At 34.8% G+C, this 25,113-nt stretch overlaps 1 protein-coding gene across 6 annotated transcripts in view; it reads left to right on the top strand.

Annotated features, from left to right (window-relative positions):
- The window catches only part of LOC129269710 (LLGL scribble cell polarity complex component 2-like), a 56,137-nt gene that overhangs the window by 30,267 nt on the left and 757 nt on the right, over positions 1-25,113 (top strand). For 3 of the 6 annotated variants that reach the window (XM_064105274.1, XM_064105273.1, XM_064105272.1), the window contains 7 exons: positions 126-231; positions 1,517-1,709; positions 4,192-4,448; positions 5,669-5,806; positions 10,078-10,189; positions 11,008-11,042; positions 19,024-19,085. In XM_064105274.1, coding sequence (XP_063961344.1) covers positions 126-231; positions 1,517-1,709; positions 4,192-4,448; positions 5,669-5,806; positions 10,078-10,189; positions 11,008-11,042; positions 19,024-19,085 — 903 coding nt within the window. Of the gene's footprint in view, positions 1-125; positions 232-1,516; positions 1,710-4,191; positions 4,449-5,668; positions 5,807-10,077; positions 10,190-10,873; positions 10,929-11,007; positions 11,043-19,023; positions 19,086-25,113 lie in introns of those variants that run through there. The other 3 variants (XM_064105276.1, XM_064105275.1, XM_064105277.1) reach the window with 2 other exon arrangements.

Here is a 25,113-nt window from a genome sequence, read left to right as displayed (position 1 = left end):
CACATGCGTTTTATTTATACAAACAGACACTTTGGTGGTCATTTCATTGGATTCTGTACGAACTCATTTTGATATCGTTACCAAAACTAGAATTTACCTTTAATCTCTCTTCCCCCTTCTTGAAGGTCTTTGCTCTACCAAGTCTGAAGCCCAGGTATAAGACCAAGCTAACAGCCATGGACGGATCCAAAGTACGCAAAGTGGCCTTTATCAATTACCGCAGCAAAAACAGTGAGTTGATCCTTGTTTTAAAGGAGAATGAAACCCTTGAAACCAGCTGAATACATATCAAAGAGAAAAATCAAAGAAACATATTGTTGAAAGTTTGAGGAAGATTGAATGAATAACAAGAAAGTTATGAGCATTTGAATATTGAGATCACTAATGCCATGTAGTTCCTCACATTGGCAATGCGACCAAGATCTGTGATGTAACACACGTACAACTCCCTCATTACTTTAGTACTTATTTCACTTATATTCTCACTTTTATAGGGTCTATCACAAGGTGAGGTGTTCTCTTTATGAGAGGACAAGTACAGAGGTTTCACAACATTATATCATTGATGAATCGTTTGTCATATGATTAGAATGAGCAAAAAGAGATGTTTTGGGGTATATTTTCAGTGTCCAAAAGGGGAGAGTTGTTTATCTGTGACATCATAGATCTTGGTCGCATTGCCAATGGGAGGATCTCCATAGTATTAGTGATCTCGACATTCAAATGCTCATAACTCTTCTATTGCTAGTCCTATTTTACTCAAACTTTTGTTGATCTTATTCTTTGATTTTTCTGCTTTCACAAAAGCTAACTTGCTCCAAGAGTTTCATTCTCCTTTAACAGTTTATTACATTGCCAACCCTTGTTGAACTAGTTAAAGGTTATTCATTAGTATCTACATGTATATATCCATATCCCCAAAAAGTGTCGGCTTAACTACTGAAGGTTGTTCATGTAGCCTGATAATTGACATGTCTTTTGCTTGTTCGTTATTATCAGTGATGCCACTTGTCAGACTAAAGTCTGAGTTCAGACTTCTTCAACATATTTTTGGCCATACAGTGCGCTCTTTTTCATGTAGGATAAGGGTCTTTCTAGATGATTTCAGATTTTTTTTACCAAGCCAAAGTGGCATCTCTGTATATTTGAAAAATAGAACACATTTGAACCCATCTTGTTTCAACAAGTGGACTAACCAACCAAGGAGAGTTGGGTATCTGCAGCATCCCCCATCTTAAGAGACAGAATGTCTACCAAGCCCAGAGGAAGGGGGTTGTTGCCCATTTTATAAAACAAATAATGCACAGTTTTAAAAGTTGTGATATAAGTGATGATGCAGGCATCTCTGGTATTCGCAGTAACATGCTTATGCATTCTGCGCAAGCGCCTAGTGTTTGTCGTATATTGCAAATTCCCTCGAGTGCTATGCATCGCCATAACACACGCATAAATGTCATTATTTGTATTATTGGTATTAAACAATTTAATACACTTGAACTGATCTTGTTTTTTCTAGATGAATCATATAATGAGAACCACGTCAGCTGTTTAACCAACCAAGGTGAGTTGGGTATCTACAGCATCCCACATCTCAAGAGACAGGATGTCTACCAGGCGCTGAGGAAGGAGAACGTAACTGGGATTGCATCACTTCTATTCACCCCCAGGGGGGAAGGCATGTACCTCCTCTCCCCATCAGAGTTTGAAAGGTAAAGTATTGTGTTTGTTTAATTTTTGTCTGCATTCATATATGATAAAGTATCTTTTCAAAATAATAATGAAATACAGTTGTGCTCAAAAGTTAGTGAACCCCACCACAAAATGCACTCCTTCATGCCGAGTGTGAAAGTAGACAACAACACTACAATGTTTGTCAAGCCCAGAGAAACAAACTTTATTGAATGTAATATTTTATCACCTGACTTCACAAGGAAATATCTAAAACATCCATGTAGCAGAATTTGAACACTTTAAATATGTTCATTTTCTGATGGGGTCCACTAACTTTTGAGCACCACTGTACAAAAAAGTATACATTTCCATAAGACAAAATATTGTGAACCAAAACATGAAAAAAAAAAAAAACAATGGTTTATTTGGTCTGTGCAAACAAATAATTTTCAAAGAATTTGAGTCTCCACCAGCAAATTATACAAATATCTTAAGTAATTTTTGATGTGCACCCTCCATAGGTGGAATCAAATGATATGTACAGATTAATTATGGTATATTCAACATTTCACTGCACATGAGCTGTCGAATTGCCTCCCGAGCTCCGAGTCGAGACAGAAAATAGGCTTAGAATCCTCTTATTAGGTAGTCTCTGCCTTTAGCTGGGGGCAGTATCTTGTAATCAATTCTGCCGCAGAGACAGGCTTGCTTTTACCACTATCATGGCAAGAGCTGGTGCTGGAAGAAAGTCTAGCCAAAGAAATGTCTTCATTTAGCAGAGAAGCATTGTCCTCTCTCATTATAAGATGGACCACTAGCGACGCTGTGTCTCTCTGAGCCCGAAGTGGAGAGTTGAGACAGCATTGAGTCAGCCCACTTTCTCTTACGGGAAGCTATAGGGCGATGATAGTTGTATTCCGAGTCCTATTCATCCTCAATATGAATAGAGGGAGCATAAACAGCCCGCTCCGATAGCTGAGAGCTCGGGCTTCTCCTCCGAGCTTGGATCTCTTCCATGTCATGTTTTCTTGGCCGTGCTAGCTCCGCCGATACGCCATCATACCTTGGCGGTCCACCGGATGTCAGGGCGCCCGGGCTGTCGGGTTGGGTTTAGGTATGCGCCGGAGAGATGGTATGGGCGCTTGGGGTTGCCTGCAATCGGTTGATTTATACATTTCTGCGCCACCTGGAACATTTTCAGGAACCAGGCGGCTGTGGCAATGTCAGACTCTTGGGAGAGATGAATCACCGTCTCGTCTTTTGGAGTTTCTCCCTGATCCATCCTTATTTTCTTGGTGATGAGATTGGATCGTAATTCTCTACCAGGTCGTCCTTACAAAGCATGGCGCTGCCGATTTTGCCCAGCGAAGTTACGGACGTTCCGGGCAGGAAATTATCTTTGTCAAGATTGGCTGTAGGCCTACCTTTAGACTGAGATTTGTTTGGGCCTTGTTCCGCCCCGATTTTACTGGGGGATCCTGGTCAGGGTTATTTCCCCTTTCTTGGATAAGGTTTTTACATCTTACCATTACTTTTCTCCACTCTTACTTCACTCAATGAACTGCTGAAGCCTTAATAATTCAAGAGCATTACAATTCTTTGTATAAACTAGAAAATAGAGTAAATTGTTTCAAGATATAGCAGGTTTGATGTCCATACTTTCCATGCTGTTCTTTAGATTAAAGGTAAAAGACAGTAGTTGCAGCAAACAATTATTTGATGAGAAAATCATTTAAATCAAGGTTGATTGTCAAAATATTATCATACATCTAGATCTGGTACATTGATTTAAACTAATCTTTGTAAAATCATGAAATCTTAGCTCAAAATCGATAACTCTGATGAACACTTACACAGAAAAGCATATGTGGGACAGTGTATTAATATTGCTTCGGAAAATACCAGACATTTGATGGAATTCCATGCTTATTTATTTCATTTCTCAGCAATTACGCATTTTCTTCCAGAGATATTTGGCACATATTTTTTTATTTATACATACACACACTTTGGTGGTAATTTCATTGGATTCTGTTCACTCATTTTGAGATCGTTACCACAACTGGTATTTATCTTTAATTCCACTTTTTAGTTCCATGATAGATTCTAAGCCTCATCTGGGGAGCACCAAATGAAAGGACGTTTTTGATGTTTTAACCGACGATTCCTGTTTTATCCGAAAGTTACCATAGTAACTTGGCTTCTCAGCCAATCGAAATCAAGAAAAGTTGTCATATCTGACAACTTGTAATATGACAAATGTTGATAAAGCACTCCCTAGGGGGCCGTTTCATAAAGCTGTTTGTAAGTTAAGAGCGACTTTAAGAACGACCGGTGAACCTTTCTTACGCGCTAAACCATCGCCAATGGTGTATAGCATTTACCAAAAGAAAGGATCACCAGTCATTTTTAAAGTTGCTCTTATCTTACAAACAGCTTTATGAAACACCCACAGGGAATACAATTGCAGTCACTGAATATCTTAAATGACCAAGCTAATTTATTGTGGTTATCCTGTAGGTTCACCATGTCTGCCAGGACAGTGACCGAGCCTCTCTGCATGCTGGAGCTAGGAGAGGGCATGCGCCCCGTACCCCCTGAACCCGAGGTGGAGCCTGAGCCGGAGCCAGAACCGGCTGCCGAAGCCACAGAAGACGGGGAGAAAGCAGATGAAGCGGCAGGAGGCGATGCTGCTGCTGCTGCAGCTGGAGTTGAGGTTGCCAAGGAAGCTAAAGCTGATGCAGAAGAACAACAACCTGGAGAGGAGGATGCCAAACGTGAGTAGAATCAGATAAGTTCCTTGAATGTGCTGAGTGCTAGAAGCGGCATCTCAAGTTAATGCTGGGGGTCATAATGTTAGTATGCCTCAGAACAGATGATATCTTCATAGATGGCGCTATATAAATGCCTACTTTTTATTATTTTATTGTATTTCCTTATAAGGTTACATTGCGTGATAGTTGCTTTTAATCACTTATTGCAATAGAATGAACCAGTTAGTCTTAGTGTATATACATGTACATGCATGTAGGTATAAGAGGTAGCACATAATTGGGTTGAATTGTGGGATTGTTAGTTAGTCATCATCAACCATAATCAATATCATCATCTTTCACTGATATTTCACTATATGCATATGCATATGCAAATTGCCCTGAATATTTAAATATATATTGTACTTATCAATTATCAACGTTTGAATGTGGGTGAATTCAAATTGGGTGGATAGGGACTAGTTTTTAGTTCATATTCATTTGTAAATTCATGAAATGTTATTATCTATGTCATGGCTCCTCTATCAAAGTCATTTGTGTATTACTACTTTATCTTACATGCAAAATCATGACAAGTTATATCAACTCATCAAATCTTTCTCTCTAGAATGAAGCAGCTTGAATAAAAACTTTCTATATAGTTACATGCTTTCTATTAAAGATAGCATCATTATACATGTACCATCTTTCTAGAGTTCTTTGTACGCTTACTTTATTATAAATGAGAGATTCTTAGTGCTAGTTGAACAATGCAGAATTTGATGAAATGTCTATTTATAAAATGAGGCTTAGTGTAGAGTTTAATTGTAACCTTTAGTTTAAACCGACAATATGGAGCTTCTTTTGTAGACCAGATTTCAACATATTGCTCATACTCTCCAACATGCATTTAGTTCCATGACAAAAGCTGAAAAATTGAGATTTTAATGAAACCTCAAATTATGTATTAAATGATCATTCATAGAAGGCTAGTGTAGAGCTTATGTAGTCCTTTAAATGACAATATATAACTGTTTTATAGAAAAATAAGATTTCAACATACTACTCATTCTGTCCAACATGCATTTAGTTTCATGTCAAAATGAAGAGTATATACATTATACTAACCTTTTCAAGTGTATAGAAGGTTTCATCTGTAGATACAAAGAGTCATATACAGCTTCTATGCCATTGGTCATCTCCACCCCCATCCCCCTCCCTCCCCTCCCCCCACCACCCGATAGAACCCTCAGACGAACCCCCAGCAGCTACCCTCCAAAATGGCCCCAGCGAGGAGGCCACGACGGAGGAGCCCACGGCCGGAGGGGACGCCGAGACGGCCGCAGCCATAGAGAAAGAAGTAGAGAACCAGACTGCCGACGGTGAGTGCCCCCATCCTTCCCGCCATTACCCTAACAAATAGATGCACTTTTAATCATTTATAATCTTGCAATTTCTATGTAATTGGTTATGTACTGGAATGGCGTCTAGCAGTAAAACAGATGTCCTGCCAAGTTTTTACGGGAGTTACCTTAAACAGAAACGAACAGAATTTTACGAGAAGCCCCGTGCCAGAACTGTTGAACACGATATTGTATAAATCAAGATTTTATTTTGGCCTGTCTGTAACCGACCGCATGATCCAATATTCTGTACAGTAACCCAAATTTTATGTTTGAAGGGAAAGATTACTTAGTTCAAAGGTGAACATGATCATATACATTTATATGGATTCTTAGCTTGAAAAACTCAATATTTTGCCGTTCCCAATCGATTTTATGGCAAATATTTGTCAAAGATCTCATTGTAGTCAAGACAAGTATGCTGGATGTCCCTTTGTATCAGAACCATCCATCAATTCCTCTGACAACATTCAAGCAACATTGCATATATTCTGAAATAGCAAGGTTATAATAATTCCAAGTTCATCGCTGAATGTGGCCACACTGTGCCATGAATCACTTAATATCTCCACCTCTGGTAGTATAGACTTTATTGAAAATCTGCTCTTATCTGCATAAAGCTTTATTGTGTGTACATTTAGGGGTGTAGATTGTTTAGGTAAATAGACCTGAGGCCATTAATATCTAATTGATATAATATTTGTTTGTGTAAAAAAAAATGATCGTGTACTTGATATATTTATTATTTTTTTAAGGATTCCTTCTTGTATAATTTATTTCCATAGATGTAGGGTTGTATTGTGCCTCCTTATTAGCAAGGATCAAATGGTTGCATTTTTATTATAAAGTTAAGCCATAAGGACAGAAATAATTCATATGATTTAATATGACAATAGTATATAAATGACTTCTTCACAATGCTTTTGTGACTGATCGTTAGTCTCATTTTATGCTTGATTGCACTCAATGATCAATGTAATCAATCATAACAGTCAGTCTTATAATCGATGATAAGCTTTGTGATAGGGGCCCAGATTAAATGTTCACAGTCTGTGTGCATCAGGCATGTGTGAAAAAAATAAAAATAAAAAATAGGGATTATGTCCTTGATTTGAGGCTACCATTCCTTGCATCTAGAGTGCCTGATCATTTCATGCTCTGATTAATAAGTATACATCATGCATCAATAATGGCATGGAATTTAGAAACAAACAAATATAATTATATTAGTATGAATGTTAATACATTTCCAAGCATCCTATAATTAGGTTTTTGATTGTGTTAATGATAGCTCTTGCCTTTAGTGGTATTATTAAGTACCACTTCCCTATAAAAGCTTTAAACTCTCTGTATTACTCTGTATTACATGAATTCCATGTATTAATGAGAGCATGGAATTATAAAAAATGAATAGATTACATCAGTATGAATGCAAACCTTCCAATGCATCCCATAATTAGGTTTGTATTTGTGTTAAAGATAGCTCTTGCTCCCAGTGTTCCAATCGAGTACCAGTCCTCCTAGAACCCCAAACTCTCTGTACCACATGAATCCCTCGCATGCAATGCAAAATATGCACTTTCAAGAAAAATGCTCTAGGATAATCATGTGTACAGTTTCAAACCTTAGGGCAATGCTGCACTTGCAACTACATCTACTTTGGGTGTATTACCTCAGCTGGTTTTAATCTGTTCTCTAACCCAATGCAGACCTTTTTAAATAGTTTTTTTATTGATTTAAACTTATTCTTGAATTATGGTTTAGAAAGAAATTGGCAGGCAAGAACCATAAAGAACCGTATTCAAGAACCGTAAAAGTTTCGAGAAGTATTTTGTGTAAATGGTTATATGTGTCCAGTATAACATAATATATGACAATCATGCATTGGCAAAGCTATAGAGACTTGCTACTGCTGATAAAACTATCCCTCTTTTTAATAGTGCTTAATGCATTAGAAAGACATCTCTCAGCATCAAGTAAATCCTAATAATCTGTGTAGTAATTATCATTGAGGATGCGTAATTTGATGCCCAGCTTTGATCGCACAATTCTAATCATTCTCTCCTTAACTTTTTAATTTTTTCATCACTTGATAGAAAATAGAATACATAATCATGAAAGATGAATCATTATTGTTTCTTTGTCATTAATACTCTTGATGTTTATAGGTAAGGTGAAATATCTTGGTTTCCTTTAGTTTAAATTGGATAATGATAAAAAGAGCAGCTCATTTAGACAGGCAAGATGTATTATCGGTAGATCGTGATAAAAAAACTTACTTGCTTTAGTGTAAAATGGATAATGATAAACAGAGCAGCTCATTTAGACACAAGAAGTATAGATTAGATTCTTGTATCGGTAGATAAGATTAAAACTTACTTGCTGTTCCTTCTTTTCTTTTCCTCTCTCTCCGCACAATTTAATGAAAATCAACCCATGCTTTGGGTCTCTTGCAAACTGCTCCGCGCCATAATTACACTTTTATTTCGAATTTCATATTTGCATTTTATTTGCCACATTCTCGCAATTCATCGCTCAATTTATGATTTTGAATGGTTTTGTTGTGGCCAATTAATCTTTTATTACAATTCAAATTAATCATATACAATGTATACATATTCATCACACAAACATTGCAACAAAATTTATATATACTCATATTGGATATATATTCATGTACATATGTATATCATGTATTTTAATAACTTCATACACCTTCATTGTCATTTATTTATTATTTCTCTTCATTTTTATCTGGCATACTCATCCCCATTTTAATGTTGATAACTCATTAATTTATTATATTATCTCATAATCACGATAATATCTTTATGCTAACTTCATTCTTAAATTTGATGCCATGAATATGGAATTGTCTTATCTGCTTCGTTTGTTTTTGATAATAATAATTGTAAATTATCCTATATTAACTATATTCGCTGATTTGGGCTGGATTAATATTAATCACTCACTGCTATGCAACTTATTATTTTTTATCCATATAACGACATCATAATTATTTGCCTGTTTTGCCTTTTATATTTCCATTGTCCCTGCATGAACATTCTCATTTCCTCTCTCTTTCATTCTTTTTTCTTTACTCTGCTTTCCTATATTTAATTATTTACATTCATATGTTTCTATCATCAATCATTATTCTTTGGCATTTACTTAATGGTACTGAACGGATGGATAAATTGGTTATGATCGTATTTGCATGGACTCTGCCCTGGAAATTGGAACATTCTATGCATCATGCTAAAACTTAATTTGCTTGAAAATGTTTGAGATATCATTTGAAAACAATACAAAATGTAAAATAATTGTCCAAACCATTCTACAAACTTGTCTTTGCTGCCGTTTTGCTGCGTTTTTATTTGATATCTTCACCAAAAACTGCTCCATATAAATGCACCTTTTGGACTTTTTGTTGCTATCATGTACATGATAAATTGCGCCAATTGTTTTGATACTGCCCTCCTTCTATTCTCCATTCTCCACTTTTCCATTCTCAACTTTTCTTTCTCACCATCGCCCTACATGTATCTTATCTCTCCATGCCCCTACTCCTTATGCTCTTATCTCTTTTCTCTCTCTCTATTTTATTCTTTCTTCTCTCTTTTTTTTCCCTTTCTCCTTGCGTTCTCTCTTTCTTCTCTCTCATCTCTCTTTGTATTCTCTTCTCTGTTTTCTCCTCTCTCCACTCTTTTCTCTTTATTTTCCCTGTCTTTCCTCTGTTTCCTCTCTCCCCTCTCTTCATTTCTCCCTCTCTCTTCTTTTCTTCTCCCGCTCTTTCTTCTCTTTTCCTCTTCCATCTCATCTTCCTATCTTCGTTCTTCTTTCTCCTGATGGTGTATAAATTATTCTTTGTGTCTTTCTCATCCTCTATTAAATGTATCAACATCTTTTGATGAAATGCTGCACTTCTCTTGTTTCTCTTCTCCATCAATCCATTGCCTATTCTGCTTTATTAAAAATATTTATAATCCTGCAAATCTTCCCTTCCACCCCTCTTCACCTTATGCACTCATGCCAACATGTGCTTTCCTTTTCTATGATTTGCAACACTCCTACTTTGTACAAATCCACACCTCTCTTTATCCTCTGCTAAACCACCACCACCACTTTGCTTGCAATGCTGCACCTGCCACGTCCTATTTATTACCCCCTCCGTACTGTCTTGCACCCCTGTACCCTCCCATCCTTACCCCCCCTCCTGGTACTCCTCCCATGCCATTAACCCACCCCAGAACTAGTGAATGAAGTGGATGAATTGCTTGCCAAGACAGGAATCAACATCAGTATCGAGGGCGAGACCGATGACAACCCGGACATCACCATCGACGAGGTCAAGGAATACGAGTAAGTAAAACAAAAAAAGATGAAGAACTTTATACTTTGTCAGTCCAATCATTCTTCCTTTTATTCAGTGTGAACAATTTTTGGTTGATGAATGTTGAGATGAAACCTCAAAAAATTGTATAAACACAAAATTGGGTCATCTAATCTAGTGTGTAGTTGTCAGATGTTAAATCTTTGGGATATTGTTTTAGAATACCCGGTAAGTATCAAAGATTTGTTCTCAATGCACTGGAAAACTATAAGTCTAAGCATGAATGTGAAAAGAACATTTTCATTGATATCTGTTATTTAAAATGAGTTTTTGTTGAGGGAAGTGTGCAAACATTGTAGTTACAAATTCTCTTTTGAAATGGTGATTCAAATTCTTAAAAGTAAAAAAAAAAATCCCATTGTGAATAAGACATTTTTTACACTAAAATGCAGCAAGGTCTACAATTCTGTACAAAGTGTGCTGATTAGTGGTGATAAAGTTAGTTCATATTGATTCTTAAAGATCTTTTTGTATATGAAATATGACCTCCAATTCAATGATCTCAATTGTGATTTTAATTTGTATTGTCAATGTACAGTATACATGTACTTCTATTCCATGATTATTTAATATCATCCTTTGATTTTCAAAGTTTATTCATAAATTCCGTACACATCACGTTAAATTTTCTTTATTCACAATTTTTATTGTAGAGATTAAACTAATATGGTAAGTTTAATCCCCAAAGTTATTTGCTAGGATTCACATTCTGGCATGGATGTGAGCCCTTTCACACTTGACTTAACCAGTGCGTATCATTTTCCATTTTTCATTTTCTCTGCAACAGCACTAAACCAAAAGAGGAGATTGTAAATGGGACCGGTAAGGCGAACTAACATTTCTTCTTCCTTAATCCCCCTCTCTCTCTCTTCCTCTCTCACCATTAATTCATTATTAAACTAATATGTACACGTATACCATTAAACATACGTAAATCGGTATAAATTCATCAATCTAAGTTCATATTATATACATTCCTCATTCACACAATATCCCGCATGTATATATTTGAAAATTCATCTAACAGTATACATTCTGTATATCTGAGATAATTAATCCATGGTACATACATTACACATATTTGATTTGTCATATTAGTCCTGTGGGTTATTATATTACTATTGCACTCTTGAGTGTTGCATATGTTTTACTATTTACACAGGACCATAGGACATACTAATCAAACACTAAGGCATTGTCTGTTGAGAGCCAGAAGGCCGTTACCTCACATTCTTAGAAGGGTGTAACAAACCTTCCTCTGAACTGTTAACCTTATACTAGTACCCAGGGGCAGAACTGGGATTGAATAGTGGAGGAGGGGGGGGGGGTGGGAATGAGTGGTCAGTGGTGTATAAGTAATTTCTGCCTAGCATGAAAGAAAACATTTCTTTTTGAAAATTGAAGTAATTTAACTATTCAGATTTGTTTTTTAGATTTTTTTTTTAAATAAGGCACCTGTAGTACTTCAATTGTAATCATTATAAGAAATAGGAGTCAGATTAATTGTGATTATAAATCTACCATTTGGAAATTTAGCGCTCATTCTCCCTGGTATGGTCCAGACAGGGTTAGTATCAAGAAAGGTTAAACACACCTGTGTAGGGTTTATAGAATGTAATATTGCCCTTCTTGCTCTCATCATATAATGTCATTACATTGGGTACAAACACCTTTGAAGGGTTTATAGAATGTAATATTGCCCTTCTTGCTCTCATCATATAATGTCATTACATTGGGTACACACACCTTTGAAGGGTTTATAGAATTTGATATTGCCCTTCTTGCTCTCATCATATAATGTCATTACATTGGGTACACACACCTTTGTAGGGTTTATAGAATGTAATATTGCCCTTCTTAGTAGACTTGTTAAGAGGTTGAACGCTGCATTTTTGAGTACAAATGTCCCACTTGGCACAAATGTTCCTTGAGTCAAAAGAAAAAGATTCATCCAAAGAGACACGCTGTATCTATGCAAATAAGCAAGTAATTTGCATAAATTTGCATATTATGTCGATATAGTAAAAACAAGTATTTCAGAATATATATTTAACCAGAACTGCCCTAAAATTGGAAATAAAGACTTAGGGTAAGAAAGGGAAGAAAATTGTCATAAAATAATTGGGATATCCTTGTTTATTATTACCTAATTTACATAAATTATGCAAATTATAATTTAAAACAGAGTATTTTTTCATGAATCCTGAACTGCTTTTAAAAAACAGCAACTAATACACAATGTCAACATTCTACATGAAAGAGAATATATTAGCGAAAACATCGATATGCTTCATGACAGTATTAGTGTCTTAATTTGCTTAGAAAGAGGGCAAATATGTCAAAATGTATGACGTGATATTGCGCTAAAACGAGACCAAAACAATCTCTATGTCACAGTCACACTCACGAATCGGACAATAAAGCGATCAATGGTATGTCATTCGAGATAACACAATCTCAACACAATAGCTTCCATCGGCTTCTCGTATCGCTTTTGTTGGTGTGTCTGCCACACCGTAATCTATGATACATACGGACAAAATGCATTTCGGTATCGGTAAAACACTATCAATTTTGTTTTATTTGTTTTTAATTTGTTTCTCTTGGAAAATTTACAGGAGACATTGCTTTGCAGGTTACTGCTTTAATGAAACTCTGGCACATGAATCATGACGAATGTATCCTACCTCAATCCATATTTTAACTTTATTAAAATATATATCTTTTTGGAGACCCCGAGGTGGCAACACTGCATCCCCCTGCATTCCCGCCACTTTACAAAACCAGTTTGACTTGTATTATCGACTTGGAAAAGACAGATGTATGAGACATAAGTCAACATGTTTCCTGAATAATTTTTTTTTTGTTTATTTAAGCCTACGCCCACGGGAGCCCTCCGAATTTACCCCATCCCCTCTCCGTATTTCGACTTTAAAATAAAAAAAAAATATCGTGTTTTAAAGCCACCGGCAAGGCAAATTGCGTTTTTGGTATAATAAAGCAACTTTTATATCTATATTTCATATTTATCTATACTAATATTATTATTATCATTAATATTATTATTATTATTATTATTGTTATTATTATTATTATTGTTGTTGTTTTGCAGTTTGTAATAGTGCTCTAGCACAGTAAAGGCTATAACCCAACAGGAGCATGCCTAGGATACCCTCTCCCTTTTTGGTTTTATGTATTCAAAATAGTTTATTGTCTTTAGAACTCTTAAAAGATTACTTTTGTTTGTATTGATATCTTGGAATAGATTGAGGAGAAAATACTCTACAACTGACATGTAGAGGAGCCGTGGTACATTGAAGAACAGCCACACAGCCCTTTATTGATTCCACTCTATGTTAAATTTAAATATTTTTAGAGCCCAATCGGAAGAAAGATGCATTTCTACTACACAAAGTAAAGCCTCTTTGCATTCTCCTCTTGAAAAAAAAAAAAACATAGAAGGCATTGTTTTATATCTCATAAAATAAGTTCGTGTACGTGACGGTGGCCTGTCGAAGTTGCCCAACCCTTTATTTTGTTTCGACAATATATATTTAGAATATCGTCTAAATGAAACCCTCATCTGGAAAAGGGCACTTATTAAAGGCAGCATCTACATTATATAGAGGAGGCCCTGGCACTGGGAAGAGGGGGCTGAAGCTTGTTAAATTTCTTCGGACCAAAATTTTACATTGAAACTTTTTTGCTTTTCAAATTTACATCAAGAAATTTAACAAGCAAATAAACAAAATGGATTGCACTACAAAATGAAGGTTTTTTTTTTTTGGTAACGTTTCTTTTTTTCGTTTTGTCACATCTGCCGGATTTCCAGGGGGTGCTTTCTGTGGAGAATAACACACGCAGCACAGCCCCCCCCCCTTCAGAAAAATCTTGCGGGTGCTTCAGCCCCCGCTTCCAAGTACCAGGGCCTCCTCTATATAATGTAGATGCTGCCTTTAATAAGTGCCCTTTTCCAGATGAGGGCTTCATTTAGACGATATTCTAAATATATATTGTCAAAACAAAATAAAGGGTTGGGCAACTTCGACAGGCCACCGTCATGTACACGAACTTATTTTATGAGATATAAAACAATGCCTTCTATGTTTTTTTTTTCAAGAGGAGAAAGTAAAGAGGCTTTACTGTGTGTAGTAGAAATGTATCTTTCTTCCGAATGGACTCTAAAAATATTTAAATTTAACATAGAGTGGAATCAATAAAGGGGTATTTTAGAGCTTACGTGTGGCTTTTCTTCAATGTACCACAGCTCTTCTACATGTCAATTGTAGAGTATTTTCACCTCAATCTATTCTAAGATATGACTTGTAAAGAAATGAGAAATGCTCAATCCGAATCATCATTTAGTCTTTTATTTTGGCGTTATAATAGTCTTAATTTATAAACTGGCCCTTTGTGTTGTTCTTTTCTTTACAGTTTGTTCGTTTCAACTTACATTGTACACTTTCTATACCCATGTTTGTTATATGTTTGTATTTTTGTTGTAGGGCCTCCAAGGACAACAGTATATCAATTACTGATGGAGCCACCCTACTAAAAAAAGACTTATAAATAAATAAATAAAAATAAAAAATAAAGACAATAAACTATTTTTGAATACATAAAACCAAAAGGGGAAAGGGTATCCTAGGCATGCTCCTGTTGGGTTATAGCCTTTACTGTGCTAGAGCATTATTACAAACTGCAAAACAACAACAATAATAATAATAATAATAATAATAATATGAATGATAATAAAAATATTAGTATAGATAAATATGAAATATAGATATAAAAGTTGCTTTATTATACCAAAAACGCAATTTGCCTTGCCGGTGGCTTTAAAACACGATATTTTTTTTTATTTAGTGTCGAAATACAGAGAGGGGATGGGGTAAATTCGGAGGGCTCCCATGGACGTAGGCTTAAATAATAAAAAAAAAAAAACTATCTTCTGGAAACATGTTGACTGATGTCTCATACATCTGTCTTTTCCAAGTCGATAATACAAGTCAAACTGGTTTTGTAAAGTAGCGGGAATGCCGCGGGGAATGCAGTTTTGCCACTTCGGGGTCTCCAAAAGATATATATTTTAATAAAGTTAAAATATGGATTGAGGTGGGGTACATTCGTCATGATTCATGTGCCAGAGCTTCATTAAAGCAGTAACCTGCAAAGCAATGTCTCCTGTAAATTTTCCAAGAGAAACAAATTAGAAACAAATAAAACAAAATTAATAGTGTTTTACCGATACCGAAATGCATTTTGCCCGTATATACCATAGATTACGGTGTGGCAGACACACCAACAAAAGCGATACGAGAAGCCGATGGAAGCTATTGTGTTGAGATTGTGTTATCTCGAATGACATACCATTGATCGTTCTATTGTCCGATTCGTGAGTGTGACTGTGACATAGAGGTTGTTTTGGTCTCGTTTTTTAGCGCAATATCACGTCATACATTTTGACATATTTGCCCTCTTTCTAAGCAAATTAAGACACTAATACTGTCATGAAGCATATCGATGTTTTCGCTAATATATTCTCTTCCATGTAGAATTTTGACATTGTGTATTAATTGCTGTTATTTATAAAACAGTTCAGGATTCATGAAAAAATACTTTGCTTTAAATTATAATTTGCATAATTTATGTAAATTAGGTAATAATAAACAAGGATATCCCAATTATTTTATGACAATTTTCTTCCCTTTCTTACCCTAAGTCTTTATTTCCAATTTTAGGGCAGTTCTGGTTAAAAATGTATTCTGAAATACTTGTTTTTACTATATCGACATAATATGCAAATTTATGCAAATTACTTGCTTATTTGCATAGATACAGCGTGTCTCTTTGGATGAATCCTTTTCTTTTGACTCAAGGAACATTTGTGCCAAGTGGGACATTTGTACTCAAAAATGCAGCGTTCACCCCTTTTTTTGCAGTTAACAAGTCTACTATCTTGCTCTCATCATATAGTGTTATTACACTGGGTACATGGTTCATTAAATCATACCATCACATGTTATATTATATATAATGCTCCAAAATGAATAAGAAATATATTGTATATATTCCACTCATATATCTGCAAAGCAGAGAAAGAAAATCAAACAAATGATTATATTACATGCTTCAGAATAAATATGAGATATACATATGTTCCACTCATAAATCTGTTAGGTAAAGAAATACAATAAAATAAATGATCATATTATATGCTCCAGAATAAATATATTATATTCCATTCATAAATCTGCTTTGTGAATAAAGAAAATCATACAAATATTGTTACATATTTTATAGCAGCAATATACATTGCGTTTGATTATGGTTGTACAAATGCCTCTCAAAAGCGCAAAATACAGACACATGAGCTCACTTCATAAACCAGTATGATTCTAAATGATATAAAGTTTGAACTTGTCCAAGACATGATATCTTATATCAAGTGTTCTGTATGAGTGTTAACCTGTGCTGAAGATGATTTTAAGATTTTATTTGCTAGATAGAAACAGGAATATCTATGCTCTTCTTGACAACCCACTTTTTAAATAGAACAAAGTGTGGTTCATGTTTGAGTATAGTTCTCTTCAAAACTCTTACTTGTTTTTTTTTCTGCAGAAGATTATGTGTTTGAAATGACCTTCATATACATGTAGATTTTCTTTGCCTTCAACAAAGAACAGATTTAAAAAAAAAATGAATAAAACATGACCTTCATAGAGATTTTCTTTTCTTTCAACAATGAACAGATTGAAAAAAAATAAATAAAAAACCTTGATTCATTATTAACAAAATACTTTTTTCACAGTTCAACATGTTTTGTTCTGAAACATTTGAAGTAAAAATTATCAAAAATAAAAAGGAATTCATTCATGTTGTATTCTGTCTTCTAGGTAGCCCTAGCAAGGGAGGATTTCATGAAACAAATTAATTGGACGTGATTTTCATTGTTTGTTATAAGCTACCCAAATTCTTGCATCTGATTGGCTCAGAGCAAATTATTTGTTTCATGAAACACTCCCCAGTAGTTGGATGCTGAAATGGTTCAATTTCTATTGAAAGTGTGCATGTAGATAAAAAAACTGTAGCATATGACAATTCACAACGACAGTCTTGATTAGAATGTGCACTGAACTTTTGTCTAGTTTGGGTCTCTTTGCAAGAATGATTGTGTAGTTGCATTTGTGTCTGCTGTGAGGGGCTGGTTTCAACTCTGCCATTATAGCAATTACCAAATAACCATGGTAACAGGGCTCAACCAATCATAATCAATTTGTTCATAGTAGTTACATTATTGATTATTGGCAGCAAAGTTATTACAATAGAACTTTTGTAAGTCGTGATGAAACTGGCCCCTGGATATACATGTATATCAATGTAAGCATGGCAATGTAAAAAGCATGGCGATTGGCTATGATTGTATTGCCCCAGTTACACCAACAAAACAACTCCAAGTTGACCAGTGACATGTCATACAGAATATTGTACAATCACTGGCATAAATCCTTGGTGTCACACCTGTTGTTCAGGGGGGGGGGTGATCTATTGTTCCGCCCCCCTGAACAATAAGTGTGATGCAAGGATTTACGCTAGCGATCTGGAGTCTGTTTCGTTGGTGTGGGTGAGACTCGGGGATGTTATTTGTGCTTTGTGAAAACAGGGACCACAACCATAAGATTAAGATAGTTTTACTTCCAATACACGCATTAAAGAAGATGCAACAAACATATGTTGCAAGTGATACATTGATAAATTATGAATAGATATTGCAGTCAGGCGTGGATCTAGCCAGATTAGACTATAGATAGCTTTGAGGGGCCAACTTATGTGCCAAAATCAATATGGCCCCTGAAATGTTGTTGTGTTCAATGCAACCTGTCAAAGGTCTAGTCTGCAAGCAAAGATTCATATTTGACACTTCAACCAATAACAGGTCTAGAGTGAAGACTAGACTCCAAAGACTCTGTGTCAAATGAGACAGAGCCAGCAACAGTAGATAGTGAATTTAGTCTACTCCTTCAGACTGTGCATTATGCAGTATGCGAATAGCAAAAATCAAGGTCTGTACCTGCAGACTATCAAAGATCAGTGACTGGTTGATGAAGTATGTAAACTATGCACCATGATCACAATTCATAGCTGCACTTGCTTTTTGTTTTAATTTATTTTTAATAATAGTTTTTCTGCAGTTGCAATGTTACAAAAAGAAGCTTCAGTATACATTTATGCACTGAAAATTTAGCTACTTGATTCCCTATGTTATTTAAGTGCCTTGCATGCAGTACATTTATTCTATTCCAGTCTGTTTAATGAGAAATGGTGTTCTTAGGATGTCTAATTTTCTTTGTATTTTCTGAAATTTGAAATGAAAGGTCTCATATTGAATATAAGCAAACTTATATTTACAATCTTCCCTACTTCTAGATTAAAAAAAAAATCTCATATCTCACATTTGCAAATTATCACTACTATATTTATATTACTGACAGATTTCTGGGGGAAAGTAATAGCCAATTCATAGAGCCCATAAACTGTTCAAGAGAAGTATATATTCCAGTATATATAAAAGAACTGATTGATCTGGAAAAAACACTCCTTTTCTCATAGGTCTTGAATTGAAAATAATTGACAAAATTTCTCAGATCATCTCTTTAATGGAAAGCAAGGCTGTAGGTTTATCAGTTGCTAACCCCACCCCCCCAAAAAAAAAAATGGTGTCTCTTCGCTTGCCAAAAATCTCTTTTATTTTGATGCCATGTTATCCCAACTTTACGTTTTGTTGTGCCCTGTCGTTGAGCAGCCGTTCCCGAAGAGGATGTCACGAATAAAGAGCCCTCGCCTGCTGAAAATGGAGATATTGAGGTCAGAAAAGTGTGACATTGCTCCGTTTTGTGACCCGCATCCAACCTTCCCTTCCTCTGTTTCTGTGATATCATCTAATAATAATAATAGCATCTTAAAAATTGTTTTCCATTGGTAGACCAGTTATGTTCTTGTTTTTGTTTGTTATCATTTGTTTGTTTTAAAAAAAAAAAATCAAAATTTGACTAATATGCATTTGCCCAAAGAGTGTCAGTAGTGTTATCTTAGATTACCTGTTTCATGACCACTGTTTATATAAACTACAGGGAAAATACTGTTTTTGATGGTTTAATTCTGCATTGCATGATTGTGAAAATTCAAGTAAACTTCAATTGAAATTCATGTTCATTGCACTTCCAACAGAAAACATGAAAACAATGATAATAATAATAATAATGGCATGTTTACCCAGGGTAGCCACTTCAGTTCCAAAAACTGTTCTCTCAGCGGGCCCTGCTATTATAATTACCCCGGCTTTAGCACGGCTACCTTATGTATGATGGCATACATGATATATAATCATACAAAGTTACAAACAATAGGAATTGAGATGCCATATCTATTTCCCCCATGATTGAAAATGAATATTCGAATCATATCATACATTATCAATATTTGTGGACTGCTCAAAATTAAAGTAGTATTTGCCTATGGAGACTGAAAGTACAAAACAGAACATAAAACAGCACTAGATTAACAGGTTAAGAAATACAGACTTTCAAGTCAATTGATGAAAGAGAATATGTTCTATCAAGGACCAATATTTAGCGATAGCCAGTAGATTTAGCCTCCACTCAATTTATGGAATACAATATTTTCCATAAATTCTGTCATAATGTATATTAAAGAGTGGTTTCTCCCTTTATACCAGCTATTGTAAGAGCCAGAATATTTTTAATCATGTATATATTGTTGCACTCTCCAAGATCGTAAGGGGCTGTAATGTTATACCTAAATGTTTTAGCTAATCTATGCCTGATTACGTAGGCTATGGCAAGACATTTTCCATTTTTATGATATCAACAATTGCCTCTTGTTAACCAGACAATCTGATTTCTCATTTATAAAGAATTTTTATTCTTGATATTTTGTGTTGTTAACAAGATGCAATTATTGATATGAAGTATGGAATGCTTGATGGGAAGAAATAGGATTAAAGGAGAAAACAGCTTGCTACACTTACATGACATTGACATATGTTATATGAAACGTCCAGGCTCCCGTCTTAAAAAGAGTTATGATTGATCTGATCACCGCAACTATGGAAAGCCAGCAACACCCACATCTAAAATGCATGTTTCTAGATATGATGTGAGCTCATACATTCATTGTTTTCTTGAAAATTCAGTGTGCTTTCTCTTTTTTGCAATAGGCATTAAGCAAATTTCCTGTCGGAAAAATTATAACATTGGTGGATTTCCATATGTTGATCAGATCAATCGTAACCCTAGTTTGTACGGCAGGACCCAGGTATGTCTGTTTTTTCCCTTGGGCAACCATTCTTAACCTCTGTAGAGGTAATAGATAAACCTGTAACTTAAGTAAATTATGCATCTACCTCTTGCCTGTGACTGCAAATGTGCTACTAGTAATTTCAAAGTGTGTCAAGCAGTTTAAACCCACCATGCAAAATACCCTAACCTAAATCCTACTAATTAATTTATTTTCCTCTTACCCACACAACAGTGAATTACACAATAAGTTGAAAATGGATAAGTAAGCATAGATACATTGATAAATAGATATTTTGCAAATTGAAAATTACAAATATTACAAGTATGCCATGGATTCAATTATAGATGGAATGGATTCTACCTTTCAATTATTTAAGCTATTTTAGAAATTAGTCAAAAGGTTTCAGTGAATTTAAATTGTGGGGGTGGGGATGCTGCACATTTTTATACAAGTTTTATTGGAGATATCTATACATAGAAATAAAAATTTGCAGCATTCATATGTACTACATAGGACTAATTCATAATACTAGATATTTGATTTCTTCAATGGTTATAATTAAACAAAACATTGCAATTTTTTGTTGATTTTATAGATTTAATTGACATGTAGTTATTCCGTCAAGGCCTGTTATACTCTTTGCAAGAAGCTCTTTTAAATGGAATGTGTTTTTTCAGAAGATCTGAGAGTATCTCAATTTTTGTATGAAAAAAAATACTTCCATTGCCACGAGCTATTGTGTGAAAATATCATTCATTCTTTATTGATAGATTTGGAATGATAAAATTAACATTAGCTGGGCTGATTATCATCAAGCTTTTTATCAACTGTTTTAAGCTACTGAAATCCTGTGATTGGTTGAGAGTAAATTCTGCATGAATATTTGTTTAATAACGAGCTTGAAGAAACAGGAACAAGGGTTCTTTCCTCAACTTCCCCTAGTTGAATGAAACCAACATGTGTGCCTACATGTAAATTGCGTAGAAAATGTATCTGTAGGTTCTAGCATAAAAAAATAAACATGTAGTTGAATTGCAACAGAAATTTATTGGCATTTCAATCAAATGAGTGCATTCAATCCCTATATGGGGGAGCTAGGAGCCTTTCCTCAGCCCCTCCTAGTTTAATGAATACTAACATGTGTGGACTTTTGCATCTACAGGCCCTAGATTATAGAAAAAAAACTGAACATGTAGTAGAATTGTTGCAGAAATATATTGGCCTATCCATATATGTGCATTTGGCCCCTATATGCTGGATCTTCCTGGAATGATTTGTCTTCGCTTTGTGTTTTGAAAAGATGTATCGTACACTCTAGATTTCAAGGATTTGAAATTAATCCAAAATGGCTGTGAATATTGACCATCCAAATTTGTTATCTATTTTTTTTATCTCAAGGATTAACAATTAAATCTCAAATGATTTAGACTAAAATATTTTAGCTTGATAGGGTTGATTATTCTTGATTACAAGCATTGCCAATTTGCTATTTTTTTTCTTTCTTGATAGTCCGGTGAAATAACCATTTGACCTGTTTAGGAGACAAGTTTTCATCAATTCAGGTTTACATCCATGGTCACTGCACATCACTTTCATGAGATCATCAGTGTTTTAAACATAGGCCCGTATTCTGAAGTCAGCTTTGACTTTAAGCCATGGTCTAATAAAGAATTATCTTTAAAACTATATAAAAATGTCAAAATCTGTTTACATTGTATATTTCATATGTTTACCGTGATAGTTTCCCATGCTTTTATAGTGGAGGAAAGTATTTTTAATATTCCAAGACAGTTCATGAATTGATCATCAAATGTGCTTACAAATTGAACCCGTATTTCGAGAAAGTAGTGTCACAATTGGCTTTCCATAGTTAAAGCACAACTTTAGACCAGGGTTTAAGTTTAATCACAAGTTCAGAATATGGGCTGTAGACACTATTACAATCATTAGATTAGTGTATAATGCACACCCATTATCATTCTCCATGTCATACATCTTCTGCAAGGGAATTTAAAAAGTAAAGTATAGGAATATTTGAATAACCATTTTTGCAGTCAACCCTTTTCAAATCTGATTTTTTTTCCTTCAACTTTTGATTGTATTTGATTTCTCTATGATATTCTAATGACAATACTTGTTGGGTAATTGAAAAAAAATCGGGTTACTGAAATTATACTTATAGTATAGTAATATTTATCGATATCTTTTAATGAAATGTAATATTGTGATGACTTGCATTTATTTGCAGCTTGTATGTATTAATTCCTCTAAATTTCTCAAATTGGTAGTCATAGAGTGTTCTCGTTTTACTAATACTAATTTGTTGATATGTGGTCTGGAAGTTACACATGTTGACTATAAAAGTGTTATCTGTATAATCATGAGAGGATCCAGGATTTTTCTGAAGGGGGTGCATTTTGTCCCAAATATTTGACAACAAAAGGGCTATGGAAATTTGGTCTTTAAGATAAATTCCAGTTGTGGGAACGATCTCAAAATGACTTTTTACAGAATTTAATATAATGATCACCAAAGTGTCTGTTTGTATGAATAAAAAATATGTGCCAAAGGATTCTGGAAGAAATTGTGTAATTGCTGAGAAATAAGTGCGGATTCGGTTACTTCCGTCGGGTCTTTATTCCAGCAATAATAATACACTGTCCCACGTGTGCCTATCTGTGTTGGCGATCTTCAGTGTGATCGTTTTTTTAGCGAGATATTATGATTTCACAAAGTTCAATTTATGTAACTGTACCAGATCTAGATCCACGATGATATATCAATACTTAACCTTGGTTTTACAGACTTTCTCATGCAATCAGTGTTTTACTGCAACTACGTTCATTTAGCTTTAATTCTGAAAATTATAGTTTGGGCAATAGATGTCATTTTGGGCAGTGAGAACATGGAGATAGTAGCTCCACGGTGAGAAGGTGAAGGTAAAAATTGAATATGTAAAGAATCTTCAGAAGCGAGCTTAAGGACGTTCCACAGTTATGTTTGTGCGCATTATGATCTGCGCATAGTTTACACTCTGCACGCTGACGTCACAATGGATGAACAGGTGATTAATTAGCTGCGGGTATGAGCTGATTTTTCTCATCTTCTGCACTTTAACTGCAGATCCGATGCGTTATTTCATGAAGATAAAAAATTGAATTATTCCATGGACCATTCAAAAAAATATTCTCTACAATTTCAAAATACTTTACTCTGCAGTGCTGCCAAGAATCACGAATATTACCCCGAGTTTGAATAAATGGTAGAGTGGTTTTGATTTTTTATTCACATAGATACTAAGCATTCGGCGCATTTTTGTGTTTTAAAAAGTACATTTGCTCTAATAAAAATGCTGATAGTTTAAAAACAAGCACATGAACCCCTATTTTTTAATGTTTGTACCTCTTAGGTATACTGTACCTTCCTCTACAACTCTGCAAATTTTGGTGAAAATGACATGGATTTTTAATAAAGTGCAGCATTTATTGATCGTTTGTAGTTTGTTACTGAAATTTTACATTTTTTAGATTGGGATTTTGTTATCTTTTACGCCATTTTTAAGAACTGACAGTGCTGTTAAACTTAAAATTGCAAACAAATAGCACTATAAATAGATTCTCCATTCTAAGGATACAATTATTAACTCTCTTGCGAAATTTGATGACTTTTTCATGTATTTTGACTGAGTAATAGAGGTTTAAACTCATTGTAGTAATCTTGGGCGGTCTAAAAATGCCAAATTCTTTTGAATGCGCAATTCTTAAAAACATCAATTTGGGTAAACTTCAAAGCTCTATAGCAAAAAATCAAGCACATGGACCTATGTTAATTTTTGCATATTTCGAATATTAAGGTTCTAAAGTATCTATGTGCACAGTTTGGTGAAAATGACATGGATTTCACTTTAACTGTGGAACGTCCTTAAAGGAGAATGAAACCTTTGGAACAAGGTAGCTTGTGTGAAAACAGAAAAATCAAAGAAACAGATCAACGAAAGTTTGAGAAAAATAGGACAAATAATGAGAAAGTTATGAGCATTTGAATATTGCGATCACTAATGCTATGGAGATCCTCACATCGGCAATGCGACAAAGATGTGTGATGTCATTTGTGAACAACTCTCCCCATTACTTTAGTATATATTTCACTTAAACTGCCTCTTTTATCACATCTATCAGTAGATCATGTGTTTTTTCTATAGGAGGGCTTGTAATGCAGACTTTCAAATACATCATGGATAAAGAGTTTGTATCACCCTAAGAAAAACAAAAAGAGAGATTTTGGGGGTATATTGAAGTCCATCAAAGGGAAAGTTGTTCACATGTGACATCACACATCCTTGTCGAATTGCCAATAGGAGGATCTCCATGGCATTAGTGATTGCAATATTCAAATGCTCATAACTTTCTCATTATTTGTCCGATTTTTCTCAAACTTTTGTTGTTCTTATTCTTTGATTTTTCTGTTTTGATGCAAGCCTACTTGTTCAAAAGGTTTCATTCCCCTTTAATCGAAAAAACTTATCAACCTACTGGGTATGATAGTTCTTGCATTGTGATGAGAACCATAACCA

The sequence above is a fragment of the Lytechinus pictus genome, chromosome 10 (assembly GCF_037042905.1).
Source record: "Lytechinus pictus isolate F3 Inbred chromosome 10, Lp3.0, whole genome shotgun sequence".
Taxonomy (NCBI): Eukaryota; Metazoa; Echinodermata; class Echinoidea; order Temnopleuroida; family Toxopneustidae; genus Lytechinus; species Lytechinus pictus.
This window is presented reverse-complemented; position numbering and strand designations above follow the sequence as displayed.